The sequence below is a fragment of the Grampus griseus genome, assembly GCF_964374135.1.
Source record: "Grampus griseus genome assembly, chromosome: 11".
NCBI lineage: Eukaryota > Metazoa > Chordata > Mammalia > Artiodactyla > Delphinidae > Grampus > Grampus griseus.
The window spans coordinates 41658540-41678931 of NC_139005.1; the positions used below are offsets into that span (position 1 = coordinate 41658540).

Below are 20392 nucleotides of genomic sequence, written 5' to 3' on the forward strand. Positions count from 1 at the left end.
CCATTAATCTGTCTGAGCTGTATCACTGAGACCAGTCTATAGCCCACCTTCTGCTTAGGGTAGATCACTGTCACCTGTGAGTGGGCTTTAATGTTGTACCCCATCCTGAGAAAGTCTTGAGGGCGCTGTGGTAGTCGTTTGCCTGTGATGAACTGGACGATCATGGGTTTGCAACAAGAATTGTATCCGGTACATCATCTGTACCAAGGTAGCGTCGTCAGTGTAGAGTGGACGTGTTGCTGCAGTGTTGCTTCTCTCCCTTTTCCTTGTGTATCTAGAAACTGGATGACACTAGCTCCTCTGAAGGCAGCACCATTGATATCAAACCAGAAGTAGAAGAAGTCCCTGTGGAACAGCCTGAGGAATACTTGGATCCAGATGCCTGTTTCACAGAAGGTGAAAGGGGGCCAGGAGAGGGGATGGCCTGTAGCACTTGCACTGCTCGCAGACACATCTCTGCCAGGGTCAGTGGTTGGCTGGGGAGGGGGCTCTACGGCTGTCTTCACCCCGCCTCATCATTTGGAGGGAGGTTGATACTGTTTTGCCTGTTTGAGTCTTAGCTATCACAAGTTTTTACTCTCAGGCTTTTCTTTGTCCTTTTTTCTTGACGTCAGCCCCAAACTTCCATTAGAAAGGCCTCTCCTGTCATGGCCGTGCCCGCCTCCTGACTGCCCTTTTCTCCTCCCTCTCACTGCTTCTTTATAGGACATCTTCCCAGCGCCAGAGGGCCTTGCCCTGGTAGCCTGGCAGCATAGCCTCAGCCCTGCCACCCTCTCCACTTCTGAGTCAGACCTTCTGATTCAGCCACTGAACTCCTGGCTGTGTGGTGGGGCAGCACCTGGTGGGGCCTGGGAGAAGGAGGAGAGGGCACATCTGGGCGGGGCACGTCCCACAGTCTGACCTGCCTCTCCCGCTGGTGCCAGGTTGTGTCCAGAGGTTCAAGTGCTGCCAGGTCAACATTGAGGAAGGGCTGGGCAAGTCTTGGTGGATCCTGCGGAAAACCTGCTTCCTCATTGTGGAGCACAATTGGTTTGAGACCTTCATCATCTTCATGATTCTGCTCAGCAGTGGCGCCCTGGTGAGGTCCGGGGGAAGGAACCATGGGGGATTGGCTGGGGAAGGGGTAGAGCAGGAAGGACTGGATGGGCCCAAGCCCAGTTTCTCTGAGAACACAGCTTGACTGTAGGCCCAAGAATAATGATCTACTGACGTGCTTCAAGCTGGTGTTTTGAGCCTTTGGGATTAGAATTCAGACTTTTCCAAATCTTCATCTTTAGACCCAGCACGATCCCTCTGAAGCCTAGGAGCCCCTTTTCATCAGGCAGAGAATACAGGTTACCAAGTATCTTCACTGCTTAGTTTGCGCCGTTCAAAACAACTTCCTAAGATGAGCTCCCTTTCTCACCTAATACCCTGAATCACTAGTTCTTGACTTTTCAGTTGCCCAAGGTAGGAGGGAGGTGGTACCCCTCCACCCCCTCTCCCATCATACGCTGCTGGACTTGGAGAGCCCGTGGCCTTAGCAGATATTAGGAGTCAGATCTCTGATACAAAGGTCATTTATATTCACGTGGTTGTACCTGCTTCTCATTAGTCAGTGAGGCACACAGGGCACTGAACACACAGGTTCCTCCCCTACTAGGACTAATTATCTTGGTGTTTACTTTCATTTCTTAGCAGGATTATAACTGAGGAGATCTGCACAGGGTCTGCTGTGAGGGAGCTGCTTCCTAGTTGAGTAGATTCGAAGACAGCAGGAACTAGAGACACAACACATTTTCCTTCTTTTAATTAAGGGAAAAGTAAATAATGCTGGATTTTGAAATGCTCTTAAAGAAGGTGGGCACATTCATGTAGGTGTGGAATTAGAGCCTAATCTGGAAGCAAAAAATAACAAGAGAGAAGCCCCAGTGACTCGAGAAGTTTCTCTGACTTGTGAGGTAGGAGAATAGGAGAAGCTGAGACAGGAAGTGACGTGTGGTGAAGAAGAGCCCCAGCGTGAGGATGACGGTGAACAGTGGGGAGTTGTGGGGGATGGTGAGCAATGCAGGAAAGCCTCAGGACTAGAGCAGGAGACAAAAAAGCCTCCGTCCCTAGTGAAGGGGAGCCAGACCATCCTGCCTGCCCCCGGGCCGTTTATTGCAGCAACAGGCATCCACTCAGCACCTCCTGAGGCCTGTGGAGGCCCCAAGAGGACGGCGCAGGCCCTGCCCTTGAGAAAGGATCAGACTCAGGCCAGGGATTGAGGAAGGTCTTTTATTACTGTTGTCATCATCATTCTTCAAATCTAGTAAATGAAAACCCAAAATAAGAGAGGGCATGCCTCACCCTTTGATTCTTCTCTTCCCCCGTCTCTACGCAAAAGAGTAGAAGCAGCAGTGAAACACATGTATTGAACCTTCTTCACTGCTACTGTGACAGTCTTTATTTATCAAAGGTGAATAAAACGGGGGAGACCGGGCTCAGGACATGAAGACCCTGTGCAGAAGTAGCATGAGACTCAAGTCAAGTGAAGCCACAGCTAAAATGTCCAGGAAAAGACTAGAATGTGGTTGTGAGGAGATCTCAGAGGGGGATCAGCGCCCCCAGTGACAGGATGAACAGTTGCAGCTCACACACGTTGGGTTCTAGAATGGGTCTCTACAGGTGGAGCTAAGGGGAAACGTGACGTGGAAGCTATAGCTTTTCCACTGAGCGGAGGGGATTGATTTGTACCAGACCCTGAGGACTGTGGACCCATGATTTCTGTCCCCACTGCCCAGCAGTGAACCTGGATGTCCATGTGCCTCCATTTGGGAAGGAGAGTCTGCGGGCGCCTGGCTCTGTCCTTCCTTCTGGGACTGTTCAGAGCAGGCTCCTCCACCGCCGGGCACAGGACCCTTTGTCCACCTCCAGGTGTTTTTTCTTTCCACGCTTCAGGGATTCCCTCCCCCCAGCACAGAGCTTCGGCAGTCCACCCCCCTGCACGCACGAGTGCTCAGACCTTCACATGACAGAGGCTCATCCCCTCGTTTGGGAGTTCCAGAGAAAGAAAGGAGTGTTGAGATTCTCTTCACCCGGTGTCTTCCAGTCCTGTAACTCTCCACCTGTGTCTGTGGTATCAGGGGCTGAAGGGAGAAAAATTTTTGTCCTATAAATTATGTAAAGTGTTAACAAGGATGTTGGGGAATTGGACCCCTCATCTACTGCTGGTGGGAATGTAGACTGGTCCGGCCTCTTTGGAAAGCAGTTCGGCAATTCCTCAAAAAAATTAAACTTGAGTTACCAATGACCCAGCCATTCCACTCCTAGGTATATACCCAAGGGGAATAAAAACATGTCCACATGAAAACTTGTACACAGATGTTCATAGCAGCATTATTCACAATAGCCAAAAAGTAAAAACAACACATATGTCCATCAACTGATGAAGGATAAACAGAATGTTGGTATAGCTGTAACTAGAACATTATTCATCGATAAAAAGAAAAATGCAGTGCTGAGGGGTGCTGCCACATGGATGAACTTTGAAAACATTATTTTAAGTTAAAGAAGCCAGTCGCCAAGGACCGCATATTATACGATTCCATTTATACGAAATGTCCAGAAGGATTAGACCTGTGGAGATAGAAGATAGATGAGTGGTTGCCAGGACTAGGGGGAGATTGGGAGACTAGAGGGTGACAGCTAGAGGTGTGGGGGTTCTTTGGGGGGTAATGAAAATATTCTCAAATTGTGGTGACGGATGTATGACTCTGAATTGTATTAATAGCTATTGTATTGTACACTTTAAATAGCTGAATTGTGAGGTTTGTGAATTCCATCTCAAGAACGCTTTTTTAAAGAGAAAAGCCGTGTGTAGCAGGGGATAGAGAGAAAGAGACAGGGAGCTGATGACGGGCCACCGCAGGTGGGAGGGCTGCGGAGGGGGGCAGTACCTCCGTGTTGCTTGTTTCCCTTTAGGCACTATAGGCAGCTGCTGCCTCTCTTCCAGGCCTTCGAGGACATCTACATTGAGCAGAGAAAGACCATTCGTACCATCCTGGAGTACGCTGACAAAGTCTTCACCTATATCTTCATCCTGGAGATGTTGCTCAAGTGGATAGCCTATGGCTTCGTCAAGTTCTTCACCAATGCCTGGTGCTGGCTGGACTTCCTCATCGTGGCTGTACGTGTCCTGCTTTCTACTTCCCACCCATGCCAACAGGAAAGCAAAAACAGGGACTGTCCTTCCTCTAATGGCTGGAGTTGCCTGGGGCCCAGGGTGTAGGACAAGATGTAGATAGAGCACGACAGCTCCTTTTGGAGCACTCAGATCGTAACTTTGGAAGGGGACTCTGAAGTCCTGCATTTGCTCCAGGGACTAACTCAGCAGCTCTTTACTCTGGTGGTTTGGCTTAGAAGTTTCAGAGGTTAGGATTGGGCAGAATCATTGGTGTCAGAGCCTTGTTATTATTAGGCTGGGAACAGGAGGATTGTGTCCCCAAGCCAGTGTGATGTCCTCCTCCTGCCACCAGGAGAGGGCTTAGAGGACGAGGTGGGTGCTGCTGGGACGGAGGTGGTGGTGGGATCTAAGTACACTCTCCTGCCGACCGTCCCCGGGGACACTCCCATCCCCCTCAAGTCTTCATACTAGACTCATCTGAACAAGTCAGACTGTCAGGGCGAGGAGGAGTCACCCCGAAACAAAGCCCCCCCCTCTTCCCACATGTCGCATTTCCACAGAGGTGATCAAACTCTTAAGAAATCCTTTTTCCTCCAGGTTTTGAGAGCATCTCCACAGCTCAGCGGCCTTCGCCTGCCATGTTCTTTTTCAGGGTGGAAGCTGCGTCACCTGACACTATTTCTCACCCCACCACGACTTGTTCCTTATTGGGTTTTCTAACCATGATGAGTGATTCTTATTCTGTCTAATCACTAAAGCTTTTTTTCTTTCAGCCAAATCGGCATTTGAATGGGAGTGAATGGGGATTTCAGGAGCAGGGCCCAGGGAAACTTCACTTCCTTCTGAGGGCTGAGAAGCGCCAAGAAAGTGGAGTGCTTGGCGGCTGGGTTGATACATGTAGAATATGGGTTTCATTGGCTATATGGTGAACTACGTGTAGAGTGCCTCCGGGATCTAGCATAGAGCAGCAGGGAAGTAACAGGCACCTGGCGTTCTGCTCTGTTAATGCACTCCTTTCCCAACACAGCATCTGCAACTTCCATGGTTTAATGACTCCTTCCAAGAGCTGTCACTGTGCTCCTATCTACATTCCCCATTTCAAAAAGCAAGCCTTCGGGAAGATCCCTAAATGAAGTGAGGGGGTCACTGTCTGCCGTCCGAGTGAACCGGAGAGCTATCGCCCCAGAGTTGCCAGCAAGAGAGCCTCCTAGCCAGAGGTTTCAGCAACCTTGGATGGAAGGGACTCTACCTCCCACAGATGGAAAGCTTGAGTTCTAGGAGCTAAGGAATGGGCTTGGGATAAGGCCCAGAGTACTAAAGTGACACTGGGCCAACTTGCTTTCTACAGAACAGGGGAAGTGCTCTGGAGTCTTCATTTCACTGTAACTCCTCAGGACCACTTAGAATCAGGTGGGACACCCGTGGGCATCCTAGAAGCCCCTCATCTTCTGGACCTTCCAAGAACTCGGATAGATACATCCACTACCACACTTCCAACAGCCCTAGGAAAGCTGTGATTCAGAAACAGATCTTCCCTACCATGACCTGCCTCCTGTTCACCCTGACCTCTACTACTCTATTCCTCTTCTCTCTGGGGTGCGCAACCCCAGAATTTGTGAGTATCAATCAGGTATCCCACATTCCTCTGGTACCCAAATAAGCTGCTAGAAGCATTAACGATTCTGCATGTCACCATTTATTTATTTAGCAAATATCTTTAGTACTTTTTATACTAGGTGGCAGGGAAACAAAAAACATGAGAAAGGCATGTAGCCAACTGACAATAACCCTTAAATCCCCCTAGCTTTGGGGAGTTGCTGGATTCTTACATTGCCATGAGACCTGACACTGGCTCCTGAGAATACCTCTGGACCAGTGACTAGTAGACAGACATAAATGAAACACCATTCTCCGTGTGGAATTGTCCCAGAAGCCATAGGGAGTCACGGGACAGGCAGGCAGAGTCCCAGCCCCTGGGAAGCTCACACTGGCTTGCAGGGCCACTCTGACCTGATTCCAGGCTGTGGAAATCCCGCATCCCAGGAACAGGGCTTTCCCAGGACCTTCCTTCTGTTTTCTCTGGGACAGAGCAGTGCATCTATCCTTCATGTCTCATGTCTACGGAGCATCCGCAACACAAAGCCTCCTGCCAGGTATCGTGGGGGGATACAGAGAGCAGAAGACGAGGTCACTTCTCTCAAAGGACTGAAAAGATGGGACACGTACACAAATAACCAGTGTGAAGCAGAGTGTGCTGGGGGCGGGGGGAGCCCCAGTCCATGCCGTGGCTGCACTGTTGGCCACTTTTGAGTTGTGGGCGGAGAATAAGGCTTAGACTGACACCTGGACATGGGGAACTGTCAGTTTTTGCTGTCCTTTTGGACAAAGTGTCTAGTGCCTTTGGCATTTTAGAACATCCAGCAGGTGTAAATTTTAGGTCCTCATTTTGGAGCGTCTCTGAGACTCTCTTCCTCCCGTTTCATCCACCGGTGGCTTGATATCTGAATCTGTTATTCATCACCATGTTTGTTTCCCTAATGGATTTTCATTCTTCCTTGTTGCCCTTTACAGCTGCTCAGAGCACTCTTTAGGATCATGGGGATGATCTAGACAGCTTCCAAGGTTAACTCGCTGTGTTTGTAAGCCAGGCGAATTCCCAAACAGAGACACCATTTTCTTTTGCCCAGGTCCCTGGCTGCACTGGAGATCTTGTCCTGGAAAAGAATTTTGTCATCTTTTCCCAGGGAAATTTACCACATCAGATCCGGAGATTAGCCAGCATATCGGTTCCAGGGATGGGAACTTGCGGAGACCATTCACCTCATCCTGAATTCAGACTACTGAAACCATTCTCCATTTAAAAATGTTCACATCATTTTGAAAAAGCCACCCAGTGTCTCTCCCTTTTTTTCAGTGCCTGAAGCCACAGATACCTGGATTTTGACTTGCCCTCAACTCCTTTTTTTTTTTCTTTCAGGTTTGATTCTTTCCTTAATTCTAAACAATGTTCTGATTATGTCCAGTGAGAGTTTAACATGGAGACTCGGCAGATTATAAAATTGCCCCTAACTGTTTAGGAATAACCCAGATAGGATGCTTGCTGGTCCTGTCTTGGGTGATCTTGGCCAGGTTGATGAGTTGAGCGGCAGACTCTCTCTCAGCACCATTTAGAGCCAGACTCTGAATTGGCCTCTGTACCTCCTCCACCCTTCCCCCCACTTTAGGCAGGCCTATTTATTATCAGACAAATTACGCACCGCCCCCCGCCCCGAGAAGAGCTTGGGTTGTCTTGTCTTGTGTGAAACTTAGTTTTTTGCAGTCTTTACCTGGCATAGTTTCACAGGATGAAGTTGACTCAGGTATTTTGAACTCATGTATTTGGTTGAGGTAACCTACCTTCAGATGTACCTATAGATTCTTTGGGGTTAAGAGTTGGCTGCACTTGGCAATAGTAGGCAAAAGACACCTCCATGGAGAGTCTTCCTGTTAATGATGGATGGAGGGAAGATGGTTGGTTGGTACTACTGTGTTCTAGATAAGGATTTGGAGGCGCTTGTTTTGAACAGAAATTGACCTCTGAGCCATCTACCCTTCAAAGAGCATGAGTGGCCTAATAGGGCAGCATTTCATTCCAGATTTGCTTCAGATACAGCCCAGGACTGTAGAGGAGAGACCTGCACTAATGGGTTACGAGGACAGGCATAGTTGAAGGTTCACAACCCTTTGAAAAACTGAAACCTTTGAGCCTGCTCATCCGTGACCCTCACCAGGGTCATTGACCTGCTACTTCTACCCCTGCTGCTTAATTATAAATATCTTCCTTTAAAGCAACTTTTTTTTTTTTTTTTTTTTTTACAGTTCAGAGATACAGAATCAAAGAAGTAAATCCCTCAGCTAGAGATAAAAAGCAACAAATGAAACTAAGTTATGGATTGTTGCTTTAAAATGCCAGTTCAGGCCAAGCCGATCTGTAATCACCACTTCCCAGTAGAGGGAATTTAAGAATTGTTGATGGAAACATCTTAACCGATCCCAGAATTTGTGGTGCAATATAAAGGAAAGACTGCTCTAAGAAAGCCAGGAGCCCAAACATTCTAACTAAAGGTATTTCAGGTCTGGTGCCCCCTGAAGAGCTACATATCTCTCTCCGGTTAGGCCCAGGCAGCCTTAGGTATAGTTAAGGGTCGGCGTGGTAACTGTTCTGAGACCTCTGGCAGAATAAGGTGAGTTTGCCAGTGGAAGAGCAGGAAAGAATTTGACCGTAACTCTGGGCCCAGAGACCAGACTGCTTCTCCCCAGCATGGCAACATATTCAACCCCAAATTGTTCAGATACCGTAATCCTCTATTGAGATTTTGTCATCCAGCCTTCCAGTGAGGGAGGTGACTTATCCATGGGAGAAAGAGCTCTGGCCTGGGAATCAGGCATCTGAGCCTTTAATCCTGGCTCCAGAACTGCCAGTGTGACACCGGGCAAATTCTTGTATATGGGTCTCAATTTTCCTCATCTATAAATAAAGAATTATTCCAAGAACCCTTCCAGCTGTTATTCTGATGATGAGAGTAATAGAAGATTGTCCTGGAAAGGACAGACCTGAGGCCAGTTCTTTTGGGGCTGTTCTGGAGAGAAAGAATGGGGATTATAAGGGAAAAATATGGATTCAGTTGTCCAGACCCACCCAAGCTCTCGTGGCCGTGAAGGAGTCATGGTTATAGTTAAAAGATGGAAGGATTGTTGCGGTTAAAAGTGAGAGAATCACTTAAGTGAGTTCCCATGGAGCCAAACCTCCATCAAGAAGTTTCTTCTTTTGGTCCTTTTCTTGTTGGGAACTGCAAAGTCAGCTGTGGTACTTACTGAATACGTTTCCTTGTTGATGTAGTAACGCATCCAATTCTCAAATGGTTTCTTGTCAACCAGGAGTAAGAGAGCTTGTCCCTGTTGGAAGTCCATGGTGAATGAGCTGAGGAGGGGGCAGCCTGTGTGGAGTGTGTGTATTTATCTGTATTCTTTTCCATAGGTACCATTAAATTTGTCTGGCTTAATTTAATGGGAACTTCGGGGACCTGCAGAGACTATAAAGGGCGAGGGTAAGGTTTTTGTCATCTGTTCAGGCTCCTCTCCTTCCAATGGAACTTCCTCATTCTCCCTCTCCCTCCAGCCTCTTCCCTTTGCCAACTTGTATGTCTGTTCTACTGCCCTCTCTCCGCGTTCTCTTCCCTTTGTGTTTTTTCTTCTGCCTCTCAACCACCTTTCCTTCCAGGTCGTTTGAGTCCAAGTTGAAGTAGGCAGCTGGTGTTACCCACTTCCTCTTCCTGGGGGGGGTGGGGCCCAGTCTGTATAATCAGTGCTAGGGGCTTTATTCTAACACTCTGGAACCTCTGTTTTCTTTTTTTTTTTTTTCTTTTGTTTCCTTTTTTTGTTTTTGTTTTTCTCTTCTGTTTCCGTGTAGGTCTCTTTAGTCAGCCTTATAGCTAATGCCCTGGGCTACTCGGAACTAGGTGCCATAAAGTCCCTTAGGACCCTAAGAGCTTTGAGACCCTTAAGAGCCTTATCACGATTTGAAGGGATGAGGGTAAGATACTAAGAGCAGCTGATCCTTCTGCATGCCAGTGGAAACCGTCTAAGCATGCTAGAACTGATCACGTGGTGGAAAGGTCATTCACACACGCACTCTGGATGCAGCTGCTGACTTGACCCTCCACTCTTTGTCCCCCGCACCTGCCCCAAGGGCAGTCGCGTTTAGCTGCCTCATCACATTAATACCGGCCCCACCCCCGACAACATGCCATCGCAGAACATGTTAACATTGGCTCTTCTCATCTGGCCTGGCTTATCTGTAGCACTTCGGGGCGGCTTTCTGGGCTGTTGATTTAATAGGGAGAATCACCAGGTGCAAAGAAGGGGAATTGTCACCCACAGACCCACTGAAAAGCAGAGGCCGCAGGCAGGGAGAGTGCAGGGTAGGGGCGTCAGCCAGGTGAGGACTGCGGCCTTGGAGTCACTGAGAAAGCGGCCGAGAAGGGGCTTGAAGACGGGATGGCAGGCCTGGAACTGGGGACGGAGCAGAATTTGGCATGGCCCTGGGAAAAGAAATGCTTTTCTTTCTGTTCTGATTCCTCTTATTGCACCTTGTTGTTCTCAGCCCAGTCCCGTAAGGACTGGCAGCCTCTGTCTGATAGCAAAGCTTTCCTCCTCACCCCCCACCCCTCTGCCCACGCTATATGGTCCCCTGTCCTAACACTGTCAAAATAACAACCGGGTACGATGCTAGGTGACTATCAGCTAGTTCTCCTGAAATTTCTCAACACCTGCTATTCCTTCTTTGGCGACAGCTCCACCCAAATCCAAACAGTGCAAGGTGCTGTCACCCTGCCAACTATAGAAATAAGGCTCCCTCTTTTGGTGCCTTTTTGCTGTCTCTCTTGGTTTAAAAAAATTGTGTGCACACGTGCGTGCGTGAGCGTGCGCACACACACACAGACAAGTCCGTAAAATCAAATGGACCACTGGCTTTTGGTGGTAATGGTTGTCCTATGGTAATCAGAGAGGTCTGTTATACTTAACGAGACCAAGAAAACTCATTTTAATTCAGATGTTGGATACATGCAGGAGAGCAAACCAGAGGATACGTTTTTAAACGTGCAGATATCAGAATGTAGGAATAAAAATTAAACTGTTGTGGTAGTTCACGTGAAGCAAGACTGCTCAGAGAAACGAGGTACCAGGACAGTGCTGCTTCATTCAGTCCTCATCTGTGGGTTCCTGGCCACTGTTTCGTGAAGCCACCCACATCTGTACAGGAAGACGAAAATTTCACTGGGACTTGGGAATTTTATTATTCTAGTTTATCCAGACAAATGCTTTCTGCAAGAAATGTGCATTTCTCCTGTAGCACAGTCACAGTTTGGTTTACTAAATATAAGCTTTATGCAACCCACCTGAAACCATCTGCAGGAAGGTCAGTTCCACAGCAGCATAAATTTATTTTAATTTAAGAAACAAAACTTGGGATTCTAAGTCTTTCTCCCACAGGTAAGAGAGGTTTCAGAATGTGTGCAATCAGGTCATTGTTATGCTCGGGCTAAATGTAAGGGGAAAGTATGTTGCAGAGGGCTCAGTGTTTTAGGGGGCCGTGGTGTCACTGAAAACGGGATTTAAATGCTCTTCCCTCCTCTCCCACCTTCCCACTTTTTTTTTTTTGGTCCGTACGTGGGCCTCTCACTGCCGCGGCCTCTCCCGTTGCGGAGCACAGGCTCCGGACGCGCAGGCTCAGCGGCCATGGCTCACGGGCCCAGCTGCTCCGCGGCATGTGGGATCTTCCCGGACCGGGGCACGAACCCGTGTCCCCTGCATCGGCAGGCGGACTCTCAACCACTGCGCCACCAGGGAAGCCCACCTTCCCACTTTTTTCAGAAAGCATTAGTTAAAATTTTTGAATAAGTCCTACTAGTTTTGTTATAAAGTTGATAATCCGTTTTGGTGACTGAAAGCTAAAGATAATAATTGCAAGATTGTACCTAAACTCAGTAGCCTGTGATCCTCCACATGCCCCAGGAGGGGTCCTGGAGCTCCTAAAAGGAGACTGGTAATACCCAAAGAAAGCCCAAAAGAAGATGCCCTACCGACCTTCTCCATCTGGGTGCCCATTACTGCCAGTCCCAACCTGTGGCAGAGGCAGTCCTCCCTGACCAGCTGCCGCCAGTTGGCTCACGAGGAAATTACGTGTATTGTCTGAACACAGGAGTGCTTCTGGTGGCCACACCTCTTCCCTTTAGCTCCTCCTCCTTTCCTCACCTTTCCGGGACTCGCAATTTCCATTCCCTCAACACTTTTACTTGTCAACTTTCAAGTAGTTGAGCCCAGAGGTCTGGAATGGGTGACCAGAAGAGCAGACACTTTTATTTGAAAAGCATTAGTAAAGGTTTTCTCAAATGAGATAATAAGGGCAGGAACAAGTTTGAACCCAAAGCCGGGCTTTCAAACAGTAAACATTCAGTGAGGAAAACTATGGTAAAGGATGTCACCTCCTTTGGTTGGCTCCAGTCAGCGACAGCACGGCCACTTCTGGTTGGGCCGGAGGTGAAAACTCAGGACCCATTCCTTTCCTGCAGTTCCCCAGCCCTTCTGTGCAAGAATAACTGCAAGAAGGGAGGAGTGAATTTGCCCCAATAATAAACAGAATTAGGGACCTAGGTTTTACTTGAACGTTACTCTTCTGCAGGGTCGTGTTTTTCATTTCTTGGTTTGGGTCCTTGTGTGTGCCAACACTTGCATAATCTAAGAGATTATCCCCTTAGAAAATTTTAAACAAGACATCTTTATGAACTGAATACCATCAATGCAGATGGGCTCAACTGTCACTGTGCTGCTCTGGTGAGAGGTTCAGACCTTCGCTCGAGAGGGAACATAAGGCCCTAGCCTGTCCTGGGACACTGGCTTCAGTCTCTTCCTCAAACCAAAGACCAGAACACTGAAACACTCATGCTGTCGGCAAAGGAATGCTGAATGTAGTTCTTTGCTTTTCTCTCCTCCATAGTAATCTTCATTTAAGGATTTTGCTGTGCCGTTAAACTTTTGAGGGTACAGAATAGTAACGCTGTGAAACATGCATGCATTTTTGTTGATTGTCAGTATATAGTTGTCCATTAAAGCCATGTTCCCTCTGCCAGATATTGAAAGCTATTTGACAGATTTTATAGTATTTAATGAGCAATAACGTTCTAGGCATTAGAGAGAAGACAAAAATGCTGAAAGAATTAGTACCCATTGGAATTTTTTCATCAAATGAGATTTCTATCAACTGCTAAATACAAACTTCCATTGCAAAAAGTAACTTCATAGGTTGCTAGCTTTGAGTGATATTTCTATACCTAACTTTTAACAATAATGAATTTCATAATTAAAGGTGACACAGAATAACGAGTTATTAGGGAGCAGAAGGGGAGATCCACTTTATTATGTAACTGTCCATGGAAACTTAAATTATCATTTATATATATGTCTATAGTGTAAGAGTTCAAAATAAGAAAGCATGGTTTCTTGCTCTTTGGTTGCTGAGAATATTAGCTAATGTTCACAACAAGGAAGAATTATTAGTAAAGTTCATCAGCTGTTTACTGTTTTATTCATGAAATGAAGCTAAGAAGTTTTTCTTTTGGTTATAATGAAAGTACATTTCATTATAAGTGAAAGTACATTTGCATCTCACAAGTACATTGGATTTTATAGGATTTTTATGTCATATATATCAGAGAACGAGGCCCAGTAAATGCTTTTGTGTACTGATTCCTTTGAGCATATCTATGAGTTTAAAAGTGCAAAGAGATTTCTTAGTCAATTAGCTAAGTATTCTTCCCTGCTGGAAATATTACCCCATATTTAACTGTAACACACAGACGCTATGTAGGACAGGTTAGACTAGGTGAAGGTAGTCAGAAGAATTCCTAGAGGAGGTATACTCTGAATTGATATAAAAAGCAAGATTTCTAGGCTTCAAATCTTTGGGAGCCAACTTCTGTATCGCACACTTGTGATGGTCTAATAGAAGGTCACGCCCTCGCACCTGAGCGCTGCTGCAAAATGCTGTCACATAGACTTGAGCTTTTGAAACTTTACATAACCTACTCCCTTAACTTGTGAGAAACAGATCATTCCATTTGCGGGTCATCTTCCTTTTGCCTATTCTTTTGCACATGTCATTGCCTTGAAGTACTCCCATCAAAGGGTAGGCAACTGTAGAAAGAGGAAATAAAATTCATATCTGATCACCTGACCAATTTGGTAACATAAATTAATAATATGAATATCATTCTCCACAGTAACGTTGGGGAGTTCCCAGATTTCAGGTGTTCTGGCTTTCCTTGCTCAAAGTAATGAACAATGGAAGTATAATTATTTTATACCAATGACAGAGCTATTACATCTAGAAGAGATTTCTTGGTCTAAGCATTAGGAAATAACTACCTCTCAATCTAAAGGCCTTCATACATGAATTGGAGAAACACAAAACTGCTCTTTTAATCTAAGGAGAGTGACTCCTTAGCAGAATATCGTTGCCTTTTCTATATAGGACAGAACAGACAGCTCTTCCCAGCCACGTGTTCCAATGAGTGACATTACAATCTAAGGCCAAAACAGAAGATAAGGAAAACCTGGTCCCAAGTCGGGCTCAAATTAGAGCCCAGAGCTGCCCCCTGGTGTTCCTTCTACAGCACGGCCCTTTTGGCCGTTTCCATGCTGTGCCGGTTGGCAGCGTGTCCTCTCTCTTCCCTGCACTGAAAAGCGATGGAGGAAGGTGGTGATGCTTGTCACCTCCTTCTAACAAAACATTAGAAGACTTTGTTTATATCCAGGGTCTTTATTTTAACTCCACTTATCCTCCTAGGATACTAGAAAAAGGAAGAAACATGCTTCCCATTTTAGGGTCACCTTTCTGGGCCTTAGCAGTCCTGCTTAAGACAACAGCCAGTGAGAATCAGGGAAGAAATGAACACCAGCTTTGTTTTCTGCCCCACCACCTGAAATGCTATTTTTGTAAAGCACTTTGAACTCTTCTAGTGAAAACTGCTGCCGCAGTGGAAGTGTTGTCTAGCTATTCTCATCTATAGTGTGAAGCAAAATCAAAGTTAAAAACACAGAAACTTTAATTCCTGAGGGAGCTCCTTTCCCTTGGCTTTTTTCCACTCCCAAGCTTACTGTAGTCAGTGATTTTTAACAATATGCCAGTTTGGGGGTTTCAAGACCAGTGATCTAACCCAAAATTCTCCCCAAAAACCCAAATTATTCCTTTTTCTAATAATACATTGTGAAGAGTTGAGTCGAACCCCAGATTGAGCAGAGAGACACCAGCATATTAGCCAAGCAGAGGGCAACTCAGATCTAGAAGCATGCAAAGTCAGGGAAAAAAAAAAAAGCCTGAAGAAGAATAATGAATCTTGCATGAAAAACACCACCATTCAGATTTTATTTTATACTGTTTGGTAGAGGGAATATAGCTTTTTTTTTTTTTTCTTGAGCCTGCAAAAAATGCATGCTCAGCTCTTGCCTGAAATAAGCTAACTGGCCTTGCACAGTCATAAAAGAGACTTTATGTACCGTTGAGCGATTCACTGCTAACCCCACAGGGGAGTTCTCTGTGATTTTGAACAACCTCACCTTGCTTTGCAGAGGGGGAATGTCTGTCGAAAGGCAACTAGTGAGCTTGAAATCACTCAGATTTTCCCATGGGGGGCATATTTTATGAGTTGATGAGAAGGGACACTAGACAATGAAATAAGTTTTTCGGTCCCAGGTTGATGCCTAGGAGAGAGACCTAGGTCAACTTGGGCAGGGGAATTTGTGTTCAATGAAATATGTAATTTTTAGAATTCCTCAAAATATATTTCATAGATATACAAAATTTCGGTCCTGCGTATGGATCTGTTTGGTTACCCCAATTCCAAAGGGAACATAATGTTTCCATAGTCAGAACAAGCCACAAAGTGTCATTCCCCTCCTGGAAATCAAAAGAGTGTGCGTGCCTCTACTTCTTCCCGACACTCAGCAACCTCCCCCTTCCAACGCAGGTGGTGGTGAATGCCTTGGTGGGCGCCATCCCCTCCATCATGAATGTGCTGCTGGTGTGTCTCATCTTCTGGCTGATTTTCAGCATCATGGGCGTTAACCTGTTTGCCGGAAAGTACCACTACTGCTTTAATGAGTCTTCTGAAATCCGATTTGAAATTGAAGATGTCAACAATAAAACTGAGTGTGAAAAGCTCATGGAGGGGAACAATACAGAAATCAGATGGAAGAACGTGAAGATCAACTTTGACAACGTCGGGGCAGGATATCTGGCGCTTCTTCAAGTGGTAAGGATTGTTCTCCGTCCTATGAAATCCAGAAGGCTAGCAGAAATCTCATTTGGTTCCTTCTCAACCCTGCGTCCAGAATCGGGATCGCTGTTAATAGGTCAGGGGACAATGTCATTTCCCACACCAGTTCCAGGGAGACACCTTGCCTGAGTACTCTGACATCTCCAAAACCTCAGCGAAGGGAATCTGTCACTGTGCTCAGAAGCAGAGTTCTGCTTATCTACAAATAAGGATTCCTGCAGCATAATAAAGTTGCAGAGAGATCACCATCTCTCTCCATGACGGAGTATGTAGTTAAAGAGAAAGAAAAAATAGAGTAGGTAAGTGCATAGACCAAAAAAAAAAAAAAAAAAATTGATGGAGCAGAACAATCCTACATAACAGCTACACTAGAGTTAACTACATATGACAATGTGACGGTGCTGTGATGCCGCTACTCATGTCAGCTCAACCCCAGAGAAAGGTCTCAAGTTAACGTATCACAGTAAACAATGAAGCATTCCATCGTGTCTAGTTTTCTCTTCCTCTTTGCTTGATTTTTTGGAGAGTCTGACAAGACGGTAGAGTACAATGAAAGCTCCTAGTCTTTGGACTCAAACATGTAGGTTTGAGCCACACTGGTATTTATTGGATATGTAACCTTGGACGAATTACTAAACCTCTCCGAGTCTATTTCTTCATCTGTTAAATTTGAGTAATAATACCTTGCACGGTAGTTAAGAGGATTCATGATAATTTATTAACATTTCTTAGCACAATGCCTGGCACATAGCAGTGCTTAATTAATGGTATTTGCTATTATGTTTCTTTGTTACTATTACAACTGTCCCTATGTTGTAGAGTTGTTGGGAGTAGTAAATGTGAAAATGCAGGTGGAGCTCTCAACTCGGCCTTGCGTATAGTAAGCACTTACCGTTAGCTTGTAGGAATGAATGGGATGAGCAGTGGTTTATCCCACTCCAGAGCTCTTTAGCTCTTCTCTCCCAGTTCCAGAAATTGGACCCCCAGATTGAACCTAAATTGGAGCAGCTCCAGGAAACCAGTGCACGTCAGCCAGCCAAACACTGTATTGAGTCCCCACCACATGCAAGGCACTGTGCTTGGGCAGTACCAGAGCCATCAGATGAATAAAGAACTGCCCAGTCCCTGAAAAAACTGAGAATCTGGTTGAGTAAATAAAACATAGAATGAAAGGAAGACATGGAGACTGTTAAACTGGTTACCCGTATTAGTTTCCAAAATCAGGTTAGGTATAGTGGGAGAATTGGGAAGGGGCTGCCTAGGACGAAGCCACTGTTGCCACTACCATAGGCTAAACATGTGTATCTTAGTAGGGGGAAAGTTCTGACCTTGTTTTTTTTTAATGCAACTATTAATTTTCAGACCCCCCCCCCATTGCTTGTTTAACATCTTTTTAAAATATGACTCCTTCATGGAGGGGGTAAGTTCTAAGTAAACTCGGTAGATTCCTGCCACTCATAAATATGAGTTTGCCCTAGCTTCAGGCGACCTTCTCAGACCCATTTTAAAGACCTTTTGTAAAAGTATTGATCCAGTTACCACTGTCAACGTGTTTCTCTGCCAATCTTTGATGTTATATTCAGGGCTTAGACAAAGCTCCCTTGGGACCTGTATTAACAAACAGAAAATTCTGTGTCCACGTGAGGCTGCACCCAAACTCCCTGACTTGTGTCCTCGCTGAACCTAAGCCTGCCTTTGGGACCCTCTGCCCAGACTCCCACCCACCCCCTAACAGGCACAGTCTAATGACTGACTCTGTTTGCCAGGCAACCTTCAAAGGCTGGATGGACATCATGTATGCAGCTGTAGATTCCCGAAAGGTAAGGTTATACCTGGTGAAACCACGACCTTATTAACTGGTTAGAAAGCAAGCAGCATGGTGGAGCTCGTCAAGAAAGAGAGGGCAGGTTAGAACGTTTTTTGCCTGTCTCACTGATTGTAGGTCACTTTCCCCCGCAGTGAGTCACCACTCTCCTACAGCGGCTCCAGGTGGCTAGGCTCCTGGTTTTCACCTGGCCCTAATGGAGCTGTCTGCTCTTCAGTGCTGATCTGAAATAAGCGTGGCTCCTAGCAGACAGCCCTCCCCTCCCCCTCGCCTCACGATTTGCATATTCTCCACACACGTCATGGAAGGCATAACATGCCTTCTCAGGGCAGGACCTGCCAGCGTGGAGAAGGAGACAGGCAGAGAGAACCTCGGGCTCCCCTACCCCAGCTGGCTCAGCAGCTCAAGCGGTCAGCGGGGCTGACGGCCTTGGCATGTCGGAATCCCCCACCTGACCCCCAAGCTAGGAGCTGACTCTCTTCTTCTTTCTCCTGTCCCTTGACAGCCTGATGAGCAGCCTAAGTATGAGGACAACATCTACATGTACATCTACTTCGTCATCTTCATCATCTTCGGCTCCTTCTTCACCCTGAACCTGTTCATCGGTGTCATCATTGATAACTTCAATCAACAAAAGAAAAAGATAGGTCTCCTCCCCACGTTGCCAGCAGCCGGAGGTCATCCCAGATGAGAGGCACTTCTGTCCGTCTCTCTAGAGAGAAATGCCTCTCTTTCTCTAAAACCACGTCATCACCTCGCTGTGGCACTGGCCCCACTGTACATTAGTCCCAACCAGCCCGTTGTGTTCTGCCGGATTTTGCAGTGTGTGGTTTACCACATTTACTAGACCAAACTAGCAATTTACTGGTACCAAATTTACTAGCAATTCCGGAGGCTTTTTACTAGGTTTGGCCTCCCACCAGAGGGAGGTAGGGTCAGAGAGGGTCTAGTGACAGCTGAAAAGGAAAGCAGCAGATGAATAGCTTTAGTGAGAAGTAGACATTGTCTCGACCTGTCATTATCCGTGTTAATCCCTGGTACCACCAGCACATTGGGATTTGAGAGATCAACCTTGGAAAGCTCACCTCCTTTACTTGTCCAAAGCAAATAAGATTACCCTCGTCATTCATTTTATAAATCGAGCCTGTCCCAACAAACTCCAAGGAACTTCCCAAGTTGTTTGCTCCCACCAAGATTTCTAAATTTTTAATATTGTCGGAAATAAATGGGCCATTAGCCAGGACTTGAAAATTCTTTCATTTTAAAATGCTTTTTTGAGAATTGTGTCAGGAAAGCTGGCCCCCCAAAATTTACGAAGATGTGTTTAGAGTCATGGCTCTCAAGTTTATCCTTCCCTGGAGGTCTGTTACTCCAGGTCCTTCCTTCTTTCCTTCCTAGCCCCTAGCAGGTCTCAGAAATCCCAAGCTGAGAACAAAGGTATCTCTTTGAGGTAGATTAGTTGTCCCAGGTCTACCTCCCTCTGGGACGACCATTAGCTAAACTGACCTCTGGAAAGTAAAGGGGGTAAAGCCCCCTCGGTTCTCAGGGTTGCACCTTAGGTCCAAACTTGTAGCATGTGAAAGCCAGTTGTAATTGCACGTTCTCTCTTTCCCTCCTTTACTTTGGAGGTCAAGACATCTTCATGACCGAAGAACAGAAGAAGTACTACAATGCCATGAAAAAGCTGGGCTCAAAGAAACCACAGAAACCCATCCCCCGCCCCCTGGTGAGTGCATTGTGTGGGCCCAGGGCAGAGTGAGGCCCCGTGTGGAAAAAGACACGGCTAGAGTTACTGCAGAGGGAGGAAAGGGGCAAATGATGGGCGGCCTGGGCCCTCCAATCCTCTCCTCGCTGTCCCATCCAAAAGATCAGAGGAAGGGAATTCGCTGGCCATCCAGTGGTTAGGACTCTGTGCTTTCACTGCCGAGGGCCCAGGTTCAATCCCCGGTCGGGGAACTGAGATCCCGCAAGCAGGGATCTGAGGAAGACGGCAGAAGAACAGGAGTTAAGGTATGGGGTGGCTTTTGCATTTGCACCTGACCTTTCCTCTGAGGCGTCCTTGGGCAGCAGCAGAGAATCGGCATGTTGACCACATTGGCTGTGACCCTGGTAGAGAGATGTTTTAAGAGACCCACTAAAAATGAACAAAGGAAAGTGAAATGAAAGCTGATCTCTTTCCTACCAGTACAAGATTGGATTTGGTCATTATTTTCTCAGCCCTCTGCTTAACAAGTCAGTCTTTGCAAGGGTGTGCCTGAAAGCTAAGCTAATGCCTCTTCCCGGTTATCTGTGGGAGCAGGAGAGGGTGAAGCTAGGAGAGTCTGTGGCCTGATTTCCTCCCTTGAACTGAGCCTTTTGTAAAACAGACTTGGGGACTGGGATTCTGCTTGACCCTGTGTTGGTGATGGTTCTCTTGCTTCAGAGGAGACGCTGTGCTCCGGAAGCCATACAGCCCGCCGAGTGGGACATGACCCCCAAAAGCCACACTCAAAGTTCCTTCTTCTGTAACTTTTATTTAAAGTAACTTTTTAGGGAATTCCCTGGCGGTCC

The 20392-nt window shown here is 46.5% G+C and overlaps 1 protein-coding gene across 3 annotated transcripts in view; it reads left to right on the forward strand.

Moving 5' to 3' along the window:
* Positions 1-20392, forward strand: part of SCN8A (sodium voltage-gated channel alpha subunit 8) — a gene marked incomplete at both ends in the record, with an annotated part of 112112 nt that overhangs the window by 84828 nt on the left and 6892 nt on the right. For 2 of the 3 annotated variants that reach the window (XM_082666544.1, XM_082666545.1), the window contains 8 exons: positions 279-396; positions 924-1078; positions 3974-4147; positions 9594-9716; positions 15709-15993; positions 17784-17837; positions 18348-18485; positions 19464-19568. In XM_082666544.1, coding sequence (XP_082522670.1) covers positions 279-396; positions 924-1078; positions 3974-4147; positions 9594-9716; positions 15709-15993; positions 17784-17837; positions 18348-18485; positions 19464-19568 — 1152 coding nt within the window. The remainder of the gene's footprint in view (positions 1-278; positions 397-923; positions 1079-3973; positions 4148-9593; positions 9717-15708; positions 15994-17783; positions 17838-18347; positions 18486-19463; positions 19569-20392) is intronic. The other variant, XM_082666546.1, reaches the window with a different exon arrangement.